Below are 16,153 nucleotides of genomic sequence, written 5' to 3' on the forward strand. Positions count from 1 at the left end.
ATTGTCAGGCAATCTAGGATATCTGCACCGCTCAGCCAGAGCAATATGACAGGGTGGCTGATGGGAGACCAGGAGTACCAACTTCAGGTAGCTAATGCTACTTTTTTGGAATCCAAGGACAGAGGCCTTGGGAGCTACCAGGATCATTGTGGAAGAGACCATTGGAATAATCAAGTCTTATTTCCATTTCCTGGACAGCTCAAGGACATCCTGCAGTGTAGTGGAGCAAGGGTTTCCAAAATTGCAGTGGCTTTCTGCAGCCTCCCTAATTTAGTCATTACAAAAGGATTGGGTCTACCAGTCAAAAAAGGTGAATCGAAGAAGGTGCTGGAGAGCAATCCCCTGGTCATGACAAAGACTCCCAGGAAGTGGGCCCAGAAACCATGCAAGAGATCATTACCAACTTCTTCCAATAAGAGGTGTGTTCTCTATCTGAATGGCAGTCCTTCATGATCCCTTATCTTGTTTTCAATCGTTCCGCTAATTCCAAGTAGCAGCCATGGCTCAATGGTAGCACACTTTCCTCTGAGTCAGAGGCCATGGATTCAAAACCACTCTACAGACTGGAACACATAATGTAGGCTGACCCTTCCGTGCAGTACAGACGGAAGGCAGCTGTTCTGGAGGTGCCGTCTTTTGGATGAAATATTACATCAACATGTCTGCTCTCTCCAGTGAACGTAAAATATCTCATGGCACTTTTTGAAGAAGAGAAGGGAAAATTTCCAGATGTTCTGGCCAACATTTATCCCCAACAAACATCACTAAAACAGATGACATGATCATTTATCTCATTGCAATTTGTGGGACCATGTTTTACAGAAATTGGCTGCTGTGTCTCTTTACATTACAAAAGTAATTACACTTAAAAGTGCTTTAGGACATCTTGATGTGAAAGGCCTATATGAAATTCTTTCTTCATTCTTTATTTATAATACTTAATATATCCTTAGTCACACACATTAATTACAATATAAGGATAACAGGAGGACTTCCTGTAAAAAATACACAGGCACACCAAATTGCCAGAAATGTGCGTGTTTGTTACCATCTTGTTGCTTTATAGTGCTGTATTGCTACTGCTGCCTCTTATCTACATGAATGCCCATGTCTAAAGCTCTTTTCCCCCGTGCCCCTAAACTCTTACTCCTGTGTGGTGCTACCTGAGTGTCAGGAGATTGTGAAGCTCGTGACTGGAATTGTACCCATGAGGACTTAGGTGGTACTCGTCTCAGTGAAGCTGACATCCTTGAAGCAGCAGCTCTCAGTGTCATCTTGCTTGCACATCCAATGCCTACTAGGCCCAAACCAGAAGCTCCCTCCTGTGCTGGTTTTGGAACGAGCTGTACTGATGCATTGTCACTGCCATGAGAAGCAGCAAGATCCGCAGTCACTCACTGCAGTCCACTATTGTTGGGCACGAGCTCAGTTGGGCTAATGGTCTGTATGAGAGCAACATGAATAGTCCCAATTAAGTCCTGACAGCTCTGAACTAGAGTGCTCTTCAAAGCTTATGGAAACAATCTAGAAGTGACAACTGTTCTTAAAGCAGCTTCTTGATGTCTTGGTGCCGCATTGATCTTCTGGACTACCACAGTCACCAGGGTGTTCCTCACTTCATGCCATTATATTGGAGACGTGGGATTGAACTCCTCCAGCTTTTCAACCATCAGTACTACATAAAAGAAAATTGTCTCCACTGGCTGCACATGAGATTTTCACTGAGACGACACCTCCGTCCTCGAGGGGTCCATGGATACAGTCCCAGGCATTAACTTCACAATCTACTATCACTCAGGTTCCACGGCGGAAGAAGCTAGGGTAATGAGTGAAAAGAGTTTTAGACAAGGGGGAGGGAGCGAGTAAGGGGTGGGGGGCAGGGGGCGGGTAATGTTCCTGAATCATATATCATTTAAAGAATGGAAGTCGGAGATCTTGGTCCTTGAGTTCCTCAGCTGAAGACAGCCATCCCTGCCCCCTCCAAAGAGAGACAGTTTTTCCCTCATCATTCCATCCCAGCTCTTTCACTGGGTGAAACCCCCTCCAACTCAGTCATGTTCTCTTGGCCAAATAGGTCTATATAGAGGTGCCATGATGGATTGGGTGGATCAGGTGGAGTAAGTGGTTCCTCGTGAGCTGATGGGCTGCTCATCAGATGCTTCTTTCTGTAAGCATTCAGCACCTGGGAGAGACACAAAGCACATTCATTTTAGAATGGCGCTTCCTGACGTGTGAATCAGAAGCTGTGACTGAGCAACAAGAGATCAGCAAAACCTCTCATTATCCCATTATCAACCTGAACCTGACCATTCTCTTCCAACTTCCAACAGGCTGCCTCATGTGTCTGCAGTTACAGAACTTCCTCCCCGTGCCAAAAGAGGGGCCTCAAGCTAACCATTCCTCCACCCATGGCAGCCCTTTGCCTCTGGTTGTGTGCATGTTTCTCCTTTAAAAACATAACAAAGCTTTAGTCATGCTACAGGCCAATTAGCAACGTCTTTTGATTCAGATATCTTGAGACGTTCCCCCATGGACATGCTATCAAATGCAAACAATGCAGCAGTCTTTTCACTTCTCAGTCAAATATTCAGGAAATGTAATATGCAATAGTGGATTAGTAGCTGAGGAGATGCACCAGCTGGTTCTCTGCTTTCTGCCAATGCTTTTCACTGTTCAAGTGTACCTTTCTTCCTTTCTCTCTATCTCTCCCTTCTGAGTCTTCTGCTGTTCATTCTGGCCATTTCAGTTGCAGCTTGCCCCGATTTCCCACCCTCCCAGCATTGGCGAACCAGTCAGGAGTAGGATTCCCACTACAATGCCGCCCTGCATATTAAATGAGGCTTCCCAACTAAAATATAGTCAGGTGTGGGTGGGATCATGTGAGTGGTTGGAAGTTCCAACCCACCATTTTTCCAACAATCTGCGGAAAATCCTGGCCAAAATTATTTTTCTCTGCACCATAGCGGCCACGAAGATCCCAGGTTGAATAACTACCTCTGTTGAATTAGTTGATTTTAGTCGTAGTACTCAGGCAGTCAAGTTGTTACAATTGGCCTCAGTTTCAATGAGATACAAAAAGGAAATATCAGCCAGAGTTTCCCTTCTGGTCACCATCCAGTGTCTCTTGCAGAAAGTGCAAGTGTGTGGAAATTGGATGAGAACAGTATTGGCATAGCTCCACACTCCAATAGGTTACCAACATTGATCATCATAATAGTAAGTTCCCAGAAAAAAATTCTCCTCATTCTAATTTGCCTACCAATTACTTTAAATTGGTGTCCCTGGTCATTGACCTCTCTGCAAAAGGAAATAGGTCCTTCCTGTCCACCCTATCTAGACCCTTCATAATTTTATACACCTCAATGAAATCTTCCCTCAGCTTCCTCTGTTCCAAAGAAAATAACCCCAGCTTATCCAACTTTTCGTCATCGCTAAAATTCTCCAGTCCTGGCAACATCCTCATAAACCTCCTCTGAACCTTCTCTTGTGCAATTTCCAGTAATGGGGTGACCAGAACTGTATGTCGTACTCTAGCTGTGGCCTAACTAGTGTTTTATACAGTTCTAGCTTAACCTCCCTGCTCTTATACTCTATGCCTCGGCTAATAAAGGAAAGTATCCCGTATGCCTTCTTAACCACCGTATCTACTTGTCCTGCTACCTTTAACGATCTGTGGACGTGCACTCCAAGCTCCCTCTGTTCTCAGTATCGTACAATTTATTTTGTATTCCTTTGCCTTGTTAGCCCTCTCCAAATGCATTACCTCACACTTCTCCACATTTCTGCCCACCTGACAAGTCCAATGATATCTTCCTGCAGTCTACAGCTTTCTTCCTCACTATCAACCATACAGCCAATTTTTCTATTATCTGTGAACTTCTTAATCATTGAAGTCTGAATCATTGATATATACAACAAAAAGTAAGCCCTGCAGAATCCCACTGGAAACAGCCTTCCAGTCAGAAAAACACCCCGTTGACCATTACCCTTTGCTTCCTGCCACGGATCCAATTTTGAATCCAACTTATCATTTTCTCTTGGATTCCATGGGCTTAAATTTTTCTGATCAATCTGCCATGTGGGACTTTGCCAAAAGCCTTGCTAAAATCCATGTAGACGACATCAAATGTATAGTTATGTTTTAAATATTGATCTGCTATTAGTGGAGATTAATTTCAGATCAATAAAAGCAATTGCCTTGTACCTATAATTGTACAGTTTCAATTTTAATTAATTTAACAATGTGAGTCACTACAACATTTTTAATTGATTTTTATTTCAGTCTTTGGATTACGAAAGATCTGCATTTCACACACTGCTGATTAAGGTGGAAAATGAAGACCCAATCATGCCTGAGATCAGTTATGGTTCCAGCTCCACCACCACAGTCCAAGTCACAGTTCTTGATGCGAATGAACCACCTGTTTTCAATCCAGACCCAACGATAGTGGTCAAACCGGAGAATATCCCAATAGGCAGTGTTGTTGTGACGTTGAATGCAACTGACCAAGATATTCTTCAGAAACAGACAATTAAGTAAGTGTTTTATATAAGGTTAGAAAATGCAGCATTTACACAGATCTAAATTTAAAGGCCAGGGAGAAAACTGAGTGATGTGTCTATGAAGGTTAGGATGTGTGTTCAATAGTTCTGCAATCATACACTCAAACTGCGCACAGTCAAGAGTCATGCATGTGTTTGGTAAGTGTCATCTGTTCACAGTCAGATTACTGGGAACGAGGATTGAGGAAGGCTAGGGTTGGGTTCCATAGTGGAATTACACCTATGACACTCTGATTGCTCTTCTACATGGAACCACACTCCAGGTACCCAGTCTAAGGTGCAGCATTGGCACTGGATGCTGAGAAATCCATAGGTTGCTCACTGTTATGTCTTTAATACTCTTATGAATGACTCCACGAGGTCTAGTATTGTACTTGAGCTGTTGTGACTTTAGTCCCATTTATTGTAACTCCAGAGTGAGGTACAAGCATGGTGGGCAGCCTTTTATACTGGGCCCTGCGCACCTATGCAGGTGACCCTCAGGTCTCCCACCGCAGTGCCCTCTGGTGGCAGACTTTATGTGACTATACAGTTAGTATACATGGTCTACATACATGACACCACTTCCCCCCAAGTCTTTAATGTAAATTGACTCGAACATTGAAGGTGACCTGGGCTTTGTTCTTCCTGGTTGACCATTGGAGGGTCGCTTCTAGCTTGGGTGGGTTGGTAGTGAGATTTGTTGCCAGTGGAGGTCCCCATGGTTTCTAGTTGTGAGACCATGACTACTCCATTCTCCCCCCAACACAGAGATCATGCTAATAGCCTGTTACATGCAAGTTGCATTCAAGTTCATCACATGGGTTTTACATTTACAGCTTTGTACATTTGTTGGGTGGATTACAGTTGTGTTTCTTTTTGTACATTTACATGATCAGTACAGGTACACAAGGACAGAATAGTTCCAGCACGGCCAGATGAGATCCGGGTCATATGGTGGCAGTGCAGCACCCCATTCTAGTGGGTCTGTGGGCGAGTTGAGCTCATTTTGCTCGAGTTGCCGGAGCTCAGTGCTCTTGCCGTTACTCCTAGTGCCGGGCAGGCCCAAAGACAGCTGATGTGTCTGTGACCTCCCTGTCCTTTTCGTTTTCACAGTGTCGCTGCTGTTCCCTAGGAAGCTGTCTGAGCGAGTGAGCATTTCGTCTAAACTACGGTGAGGCTGCCTCGTCTTGTTTAGCAGTTCACAGGGGACTGCTGACTTTCTTTCCTTGAGGGCACCGTTGTGAGCACTCTCTAGTTTGGGATCCTGGCTGGTCCAGGTCCCATTCGGAGGAGCCGTTGCGGGTGACCCTTCGCTCTTGGGCATTGCCGTGGTGGCGAGTGGGTTTGTGGGCTGCGCCTTTTCCACCCAGATGGGGGGCGACAATAGCCGACTGCGGGCATAGGCGCAGTTTACTGTTTATGGCCCGGGGCGGTTCATGCCATCGGGTGCCTGCAATGTTAAACCGATCTGAGGCAGGGTATCACTACCGTTGCCTCTGCTGTCCGGGGATCGTTTACTCTGCGGCTTGTCTACTTCTGTCAGTTGTGGGAATACTTTATGATACAGGGTTCTGGTCCCGGGGATGCAGGCTATAGCATTGGGTAGCCCGCTGGACTTGTATACGACCGTTAGGTGTTCGCCCGCTACATTGGCTGATTGCAATTTGCACCCGACATCGCTCAACAACATTTTGCTCGTTACAGCTGGACTTTTACATTGGTTACCAATTTCAAGCAGTTCATTCAAAAATGGCAGGTTGCTGGCCTCCTTTAAAATGGCCTTACTACTTTTACCTCAATCATCATCTTCGCGTGGAACCACGTGTCATTGCTCCATTAGCGCTGCACCTCGTGGTGTGAATGTCACCTTTTCCCTGTCCATGATGTCGACTGCCGCGATCTTCTTTCCCAGGGATTCTGCCACTGAAGCTGGGAAGGCGCCCTCCGATCCAATCTTCCTCCCCAGGAGTCCTGCCATTGAAACCGGGAAGGTGCGTTCAGGTCGTCTCGGCCGGATCATCGCCACGCAGTCGTGATGAGCGGTCTGTGCCTCGGGGGCTGCGCGGATCTGCTCTCCGGTGCCTGGTCCAACCAGAGGTGGGGGCTTGCTCTGCCTCTGAGCACGGGGGACGTCGTTCGCTGGAGGAATGAAGTTTTCCCAGTTCCAATGAATCTTCCCCATCCATCTTCTTCCAAGTAGCGTTGGTCCATCACCTGAAACAATCCACATCGGTATATTGTGCACCTCGCCATCATGGGGCTACACTTACATCCGCACTACCAACAATTGATATCAGTTCCTTGGTGTAGGTGCGCAGCTTTGCTTAAACCGGGACCAGCTTGGGTCGTTCAGCTTGATCGTTCCATAGCCTCTCAAAGGCTTTCTGGCTCATTACTGACTGACTCGCCCCTGTGTCTACTTCCACGAAGACTGGAACTGTTATATATTTAACCCTTTATAACCTGCATGACACCTGACCACCAGAGAGCCCACCTGTTGGAATCCCAAGGGATCCCAGCATTCCTTGGGAGCACAGTATATAAGCAGGCCACCCTCGAGGTACCTGAACTCTGGAATCTTATCAAAGGAGCTAAAGTCCTTGCTCATTGTACACAGTACTCAGTTTCCACCGTTATTATAAGTGTACTAATTGCCGACGAGGTAACGAACAACCGCGCAAAAATGCAAAGAACAGTCGGCATCCTGGGGAAGTTCTCAGAAGGGGACGATTGGGAAGCCTTCGTGGAGAGACTCGTCCAATACTTTGTGGCCAACGAGCTGGAAGTGGACGAGAACACTTCCAAACGAAGGGCGATCCTCCTAAATGTCTGTGGGGCAACAACCTGTGGCCTCATGAAGAATCTCCTGGCCCCGGCAAAACCAACAGAGAAATCCTACGAAGAATTGTGTACGCTTGTCCGGGAACACCTAAATCCTAAGGAAAGCATTTTGATGGCGAGATACCGGTTCTACACGTGTCGACATCGGAGGGCCAGGAAGTGGCGAGCTACGTCGCCGAACTTTGGCACCTTGCAGGACATTATAAATTTGGGGGATTCCTAGACCAAATGCTCAGAGGCTTTTTTGTACTGGGCATTGGACATGTGACAATCCTTCGCAAACTGTTGACTGTAGAAACTCCGAATCTAAGTAAAGCCATAACGATAGCTCAGGCATTTATGTCCACCAGCGGCGACAACAAGCAGATTTCGCAGAACAAAGAAGTTTCGGCCAGTGCTGTGCATAAAGTAATGTTGGTCTCGAGCAGAAATATACATGGCAGAATGTACACGCCGCCTGCTGCTGCCCAAAACCCAAAATCCGCCATCAATTGTTAATGCGAGGCAGTTAACACCTGTAGGCACTGCGGCGGTGATCATCGGCCGCTTTAAGCACTTTGCATGCGATGGTTGCAGAACAATGGGACACCTCCAACAAATGTGCAGACGAGCTACAAACCCCGCAAACCCTACAAACCACCACGTTACAGAGGAAGATCAATCTACTGCAGATCAATCCATAATGAGTAAAAAGGCCTTCGACAGGCTTTGGGGCAAAAAGGTACACAGGCCCAAGCTCAGCCCCATTCACACCAAACTAAGGACTTACACCAAGGAACTAATCCTTGTAATTGGCAGTGCAGAAGTCAAAGTCTCCTATGACGGAGCAGTACACGAACTCCCACTATGGATTATGCCAGGGGATGGCCCAAAGTTGCTTGGCAGAAGCTGGCTGGGAGAAATCTGCTGGAATTGGGACGACATCCAAGCGCTTTCGTCCGTTGACGACGCCTCATGTACCCAAGTTCTGAGCAAGTTCCCATCATTGTTCGAGCCAGGCATTGGGAGCTTCTCGGGGGCGAAAGTGCAGATCCATTTGGTTTCCGGTATGTGACCCATCCACCACAAATACATGATGCGTGACAAAATGGAAATTGAGCTGGACAGGCTTCAACGTGAAGGCATCATCACGCCGGTGGAATTCAACGACTGGGCTAGTCCGATTGTGCCGGTACTCAAGGAGGACGGCACGGTGAGAATTTGTGGGGACTATAAAGTAACGATTAACCGTTTTTCGCTACAGGATCAGTACCCGCTAACCAAGGCAGATGATCTATTTGCGACCCTGGCTAGAGGGAAGACGTTCACTAAGCTGGACCTGACCTCGGCCTACATGACGCAGGAGCTGGAGCAGTCTTCGAAAGGCCTCACCTGCATCAACACGCACAAAGGTCTGTTTATCTACAACCGGTGCCCATTCGGGATTCGGCCGGCCATGACAATCTTCCAGCAGAACATGGAGAGCCTGCTAAAGTCGGTTCCTTGCACAATGGTCTTCCAGGACGACATATTGGTTACAGGTCGGGACACCATGGAGCACTTGAAGAATCTGATGGAGGTTCTTAGTCGCTTGGATCGCGTGAGGCTCAGGTTGAAGTGTGTTTTCCTGGCACAGGACGCCGAGTTCTTGGGAAGGAGAATCGCAGCAGATGGTATCAGACCCATCGATACCAAGACAGAGGCCATCAAGAACGTGCCGTTACCACAGAACGTGACGGAGCTGCGGACGTTCCTGGGACTCCTTAACTATTTCGGTAATTTCCTACCTGGGTTAAGCACTCTGCTAGAATCCCTCCATGCACTACTGTGCAAGAGAGACGACTGGGTATGGGGGAATTCACAAGAGACTGCCTTTAAGAAAGCCAGAAATCTGTTGTGTTCTAACAAACTGCTTGTCTTGTACAACCCTTGTAAACGATTAGTGCTAGCTTGTGATGCATTGTCATATGGGGTCGGGTGTGTGTTACAACTGGCTAATGAATCAGGGATTTTGCAACCGGTCGCTTATGCTTCCAGGAGTTTGTCCAAGGCCGAAAGGGCCTGCAGCATGATTGAAAAAGAGGCTCTGGCGTGCGTCTACGGGGTGAAAAAAATGCACCGGTACTTATTTGGCTTCAAGTTTGAGCTTAAAACTGACCACAAGCTGCTAATATCGCTGTTCTGTAAGAGCAAAGGGGTTAATACCAATGCCTCTGCCCGCATCCAAAGATGGGCACTCACGCTATCGGCATACAACTATGTAATCCGCCACAGACCGGGCACAGAGAACTGCGCAGATGCTCTCAGTCGGCTGCCATTGCCCACCACCGGGGTGGAAATGGCACAGCCAGCGTACTTACTCATGGTCATGGAGGCATTTGAGAACTAGAAGTCCCCCGTTGCGGCCCGCCAGATCAGGACCTGGACCAGCCAGGATCCTTTACTGTCCTTGGTAAAATATTCTGTCCTCCATGGGAGCTGGTCCGGTGTCCCGGTGGAGATGCAGGAGGCGATTAAGCCGTTGCACAGACGGAAAGACAAGTTGTCCCTGCAGGCGGACTGTCCATTGTGGGGCAATCACGTGGTCTTGCCCAAGAAAGGCAGAGACACATTCATATGTGAACTACACAGCACCCACCCAGGGCATTGTAATGATGAAAGCCATAGTCAGATCCCATTTGTGGTGGCCGGGCATCGACTCAGATTTAGAATCATGCATGCGCCAGTGCAACACTTGCTCTCAGCTGAGCAATGCACCCAGAGAGGCACCGCTAAGTTTGTGGTCGTGGCCCTCAAAACCATGGTCGCGAATCCATGTAGACTATGCTGGTCCATTTCTGGGCGAAATATTTTTCGTTTTCGTGGACGATTATTCAAAATGAATTGAATGTGCAATAATATCTGTAAGCACTTCCATGGCCACCATTGAAAGCCTATGAGCCATGTTGGCTATGCACGGCTTGCCCGATGTCCTAGTCAGCGACAATGGGCCGTGCTTCACCAGTGCTGAATTCAAGGAATTCATGACCCGCAACGGGATCAAACACATCACATCTGCCCCATTCAAGCCCGCATCCAATAGTCAGGCAGAGTGGGCAGTTCAGACCATAAAGCAAAGCTTGAAACATGTTTCGGAAGGTTCCCTGCAGACCCAGCTGTCCCGAGTGCTGCTCAGCTACTGCACCAGACCCCACTCACTCACTGGGGTTCCCCCAGCCGAGCTGTTCATGAAAAGGGTGCTTAAAACAAGGCTCTCTCTTGTCCACCCTGATCTCCATGATCACGTGGAGGACAAGCGGCATCAACAAAGTGTGTACCATGACTGCGCAAATTTGTCACGCGATATTGAGATCAATGATCCTGTGTTTATGCTCAATTATGCAATGTCTGTAAGCTTGTAATGTTTGTAGCTCCACACTGTGGATGTGGATGTATTGCGTACTGCAAGTGCAGATTTCCGGAGACTTCCGAGAGAGCTACTGCCATGTTAGGAAGCTTGTGTGCAGTGCTCTGTGAAGATATCACATTTGGTGACTGAGATGGGATTTTTTTGATGATTTAAAGCTGAAATTTTGTTGGTGAAGGAGTCAGCCAGCTGACAGAAGACTTTGGAAGTTTCTGTCTTTGAAAAAAAGCTACAAAATCCGAGGTAAAATACAGCACACGGTGTAAACAGCTAGAGCTTAAAATGGCAGATGTATTGGGACATTTGGGTGAATATAGACATGACCGGGAATGTTTTAAAGCGTATGTGGATCGGCTAGAATTGTATTTCATTGCAAATAACATAATCGAAGTTCCAGACAATGCAGTCCAGAACCGGGCTGTGTTGGAAAGTAAGAAAGCGATCTTCTTATCGAAGGCAGGTCCGGCATTATACAAAACCCTTGTAAATCTGCTTGTGCCTGACGAGCCAAAGGACACAACGCTTAAAGAGATTTTAATGAAGCTGGAGCAGCACGACAACCCCAAACCGTTAGAAATTGCTGAAAGTTATCGTTTTGGGATTCGGAATCAAAAGGCTGATGTAAGTATCAGTGATTACATCGTAGCATTAAAAAAGCTATCGATGCACTGTAATTTTGGAAACTTTCAAAACCAAGCATTATGGGATCGTTTTGTTTGTGGGGTGAAAAATGATGCGATCAGAAGGAACTTATTGAGGATGGATGACTTGACTTTTGAGATTGCTTGTCAGACAGTGAGGTCGATGGGCATGGCCGAACAATATTCCCGAGCATTAAATAATAATTATGGTCGTCAGTCAACCGAGGTAAATCACCTGCAGGTTCAAAGTAAAAGACCAGCATGGCTGAAAGTCTCAGAAACTGGAAATTCTACCAGAGCATCGAAGTCGTGCTATAGGTGCCTGGGACAACACATTGCTCAAAGTTGTCCATACATGAAGGAAGAGTTTTTCTTCTGCAGGAAGACTGGGCATCTTGCGAAGGCATGCGACTGAAGGGTAAACCAGCTTTAAAAGCTATGAGTCCAGCGTTCAAAGCTATGAGTAGAAATCCCAAGAGACTACATAGCATGGAAGAACAACAACAGGACGAGGAGATGTTAGAGTTCCACGTCATCAGTAGCACGAGGTTAATGGACAGCGATTCGGGAAGCATCAAAATACAATAGATGTTGCGGGATTCAAGATACCAATGGAAATTGACACAGGTGCATCCATGAGTGTAGTACCGGAGTCGCTGTACCTCGACAAATTGCGTGATTTTCAACTGGAGAAATCCAAGATAGAGCTGCGAGGCTACTCGGGAGAGAAAATTCCTGTGGTAGGTCCTATCACCGTACTGGTGAAATATAAAGATCAATTTCAGAACTTGCCTCTAATAGTAGTGAAAGGAGACAAGTCTGCCTTACTAAGAAGGAATTGGTTGAGCTCACTGAAGCTGGATTGGAGTAAGATTTTCTGTGTGGAAGCGAGATTTTCATCAACGGATGAGGTTATAAAGAAGTATCCAAAGGTGTTCTGCGAAACGGGCAGTCTGATCCAAGGCTTCAAGGCGTGTGTCAGGGTACAGCAGGACACTAGATCGGTTTACTACAAGCCACGTTCCGTACCATATGCACTAGAGGAGAAAGTTGAGCAAGAACTCAAAAGACTAGAGACTGAAAACAAGATAGATCGATGTCATTGGGCTACACCCATTGTTGTTGTACCTAAGTCCGATGGTAAGGTAAGATTGTGTGGCGATTATAAAGTAACCGTAAACCAGGTTCTAGAGGGTAATATCCCCAATACATTGCCGAATATAGAAGATTTGTTCACAACACTGACAGGTGGTCAGATCTTCTCAAAACTGGATCTTACAAATGCCTACTTACAGCTTGAACTAGATGAGGAGTCCAAGTCAAGTTTGACTATAAATACTCATCTCGGCCTATATCAATTTAATAGGCTACCGTTTGGAGTGCCTTCTGCCCCTGCCATTTCCAAGGGGTGATGAACCAGATTTTGCAAGGTATTGAAAGGGTAGTATGTTATTTGGATGACATATTAATTTCAGCACCAAACGGACCATAAGCCCCTAACAGCAATCCTCCATCCAAAGTCTCCAGTTCCAACATTAGCTGCAGCCCGAATGCAGAATGGGCTTTGATTTTGTCAGCATATACATATGATATTGAATACAGATGATCAGCTGATCACAGTAATGCTAATGCAATGTCTAGATTGCCTTCCCCATCACAAGTTACACCCGATAGGGAAGAATTGTTTTATTTTTCATACATTGATGAAATGTCAGTCACAGCTGAAGAGATTGGTAGAGCAACCAAATGTGACCCAGTGATGTCAAAGGTGTATGAGTATATTGCAAATGGATGGCCAAACCAGGTAACAGACAAAGATACACATCCATTCTTCATTCGTACGACTGAATTATCAGTCGATAAAGATTGTATCATGTGGGGTGCAAGAGTGGTTATACTAAATAAATTCAGGTCCAAATTATTAGGAAACCTCCATGACCAGCACTTGGGAATGTGCTTGACCAAGAGTTTTGCACGTAGTTATTTATGGTGGCCAGGACTTGATAAAGATATAGAGTACATCGTGAGTCAGTGTACGACATGTCAATCAGTAAGCAAGCAACCACCACCAGTACCATTACAGCCTTGGAAATGGCCTTCCAGGGTGTGACAAAAGGCTACCTATTGATTTTGCTGAGTTAGAAGGACAACAATTGTTGATTGTGATTGATAGCGATTCGAAGTGGGTTGAGGTGTTTCCAATGTGGAAAATAACAACAAGTAAAACATTGGACATTTTACGAAAATTATTTTCTGCATTTGGCCTCCCTGAAGAAATTGTTTCGGATAATCGACCACAATTTCGTTCAGAAGAATTTGCACAATTCACGAGCAAAAATGGTGTGAAACATACCAAGGTTCCACCATATCATCCTGCTTCGAATGGTGCAGCAGAGCGCACTGTACAAATTGTAAAACGTGCCCTCATAAAACAAATGTTAGATCCAAATCCAAGGAAACGACAGTTGTCATTGGATCACAAATTGGCTAATTTTTTGATTACATATCGAAATACTCCTCATACAATTACTGGTAGAATACCAGCAGAGTTGTTTCTCAAACGACAGCCTCGAACCAGATTCTCGTTGTTAAAGCCAAATTTGGCACAGTCCGTAGAAGAGACACAATTAAGACAGAAAGAGAATCATGATAGAGGTAGAGTAAAAGAGAGAAGTGTGAAATTAAACCATAAGGTGAGAGTGAAGAACCATCACCATAAATGGTTAAAGTGGTTACCAGGAAGAGTGGTGAAGATATGTGGTCCTCGCACATATTTGGTAAAGATGTTTGATAATGGACAGGTTAGGTTTGTTCATATTGATCATATTTTACCGACAGACATGGAAGGAGTTGAAGGTGGGAATGATTCAATTATTTCTGACTCATCAGATAGTTTTGATACACCAGTAGCAAATCCTAAATCCAAAGTACTGGAAACAAACCCAGGAGAGAATCAGAATGAAAGTCTGAGTCCGAGTCAGGTAAACAAAGAGCCTGAAGTTAGAATGAGTTCAAATGAAAATCAAGGAAATTCCGTGGAGGAAAACATTCCTCAGGATGAGCCTTGAATGAGTGTGAAATCGACGCCATGTTTGGAAGGTTCTGTTTGAGAGCAAAGGTATCCTCTTCGAAACAGAAAACAAGTGGTAAAGTTACATTAGTAAATATGGAAAAAAAATAAGTTATATCCTGTGTTATGTATAAACATAACATTAAGGAGAGAGAAGTGTAATGTCTGTAAGCTTGTAATGTTTGTAGCTCCACACTGTTTATGTGGACGTATTGTGTACTGCAAGTGCAGGGTTAATAATAAACAGAACTAGGCAGATTTCCGGAGACTTCTGAGAGCTGCCTGCCATGTTCGGAAGCTGTGTGTGTTGTGCTCTGTGAAGATATCACACTTCCTTTTTCAAACAAAGAGTTTCATATCATTGTACTACATTTCCTTTAAGGTTCTGCTATCTCTTTGCCTGTTTTAAAGGTTTGGGGGGGAAGGGTTTGGAGAATGCTGTCTTCCATCACTTTTTTAATCCTCAGTTATGCTACACCAAGTGATGCATCTTTGTTAAGAGAGATGTGAGTGACCAGCTATGAATCGACTGTCGCTCCATTTGTTTTTCAGTGCAAGAAACTCGAGCTCTGCATCCTCACTTAGCATAAGCCCAGAGCATTGCTCATCTATCTCTGACTGCTTGCTCTCTCCTATTGTTGAAACTGTAAAGATGGTGCAGCAACTTCCTGACGAAAATGCATAGCACTGAGGGTGTAAGATAACTTTTTTGGGGTGATCTCCATATTGACATCAAGCCAGTTATTTCTGTAAAATTCGGGGTGTTGGTTTCCATATTTGCTGCCGGTGTGCACAATGTTTTGCATGACACAGGTTTACAGTTTGAGGCAAAGCTTTTTATATGCACATTACCCATAATCTTTTGTTGCATTCAAGGGTGAGCTTTTTCAATTTATGTATCAGTCTAAAATTCAATGTATATTTGAAGTTATTGCAAGTTTTTTTATTTAATCTCCTGGACGACTTTGTTTTTCCCTCTGTCACGTGATAAGGTCCAATGACGTAAGTGAGCTGCAAAACACCGGGTTTAGTTATGATTGAAGCAAATGGAAAGGGGCATAATCCAAATCATTAAAATGCTGAAAGGCACAAATGATATCGGCTATTTGGTTTGGACTTAGTGTACAGAAACAGAAAGCACAGGTTTAAAATTAACAAGCCTCAAGTGAGAGAGGAGATCAGAAGATTTTATTTGTTCCCGCAGAGTACTCGATACATGGAATAGTTTGCCAGCAAGAATAATAGTTGTCGCTGTATTGATTGATGCCATCAAATAAATTCCGGTCATATTTGTTTTCAAGCTGCTGTGAGTTAAAAAAAAGAAGAAACTGCATAAACTAATTGAAACTTTACATATACCCCATCGCTGTCACAGGAGTTGTTTTTTTATCGATGAGATAAAGCCAGATGCAATTAGGAGTACTGTTTGTACTCTAAAAGTGGCTTAACCAAACCAGAAATTGTTAAAGAAGTGCCCATTCCTTAACCAGTGAGTCAATTAGTGTGAGCACAAGCAGATAGGTATGGAACAAAATTGAGTCAAATCTGCTGGGGAACTAGATTCCAATAACACTATTAATTCTCAGAAGCAGCTGAATTTTATTCCACCACAATCTGTAATCCTTATGTGCTGAAGACTTGTGCTCCAGAACTAGCCGTGCCTCTAGCCAA

General features: G+C 45.1%; 1 protein-coding gene across 1 annotated transcript in view; it reads left to right on the forward strand.

Moving 5' to 3' along the window:
- cdh13 (cadherin 13, H-cadherin (heart)) overlaps positions 1-16,153 on the forward strand; it is a 1,269,498-nt gene that overhangs the window by 1,118,795 nt on the left and 134,550 nt on the right. The window contains exon 10 of the mRNA XM_070898241.1: positions 4,283-4,536. Within this exon, the coding sequence (XP_070754342.1) occupies positions 4,283-4,536 (254 nt within the window). The remainder of the gene's footprint in view (positions 1-4,282; positions 4,537-16,153) is intronic.

The sequence above is a fragment of the Pristiophorus japonicus genome, chromosome 13 (genome assembly GCF_044704955.1).
Source record: "Pristiophorus japonicus isolate sPriJap1 chromosome 13, sPriJap1.hap1, whole genome shotgun sequence".
Lineage (NCBI taxonomy): Eukaryota > Metazoa > Chordata > Chondrichthyes > Pristiophoridae > Pristiophorus > Pristiophorus japonicus.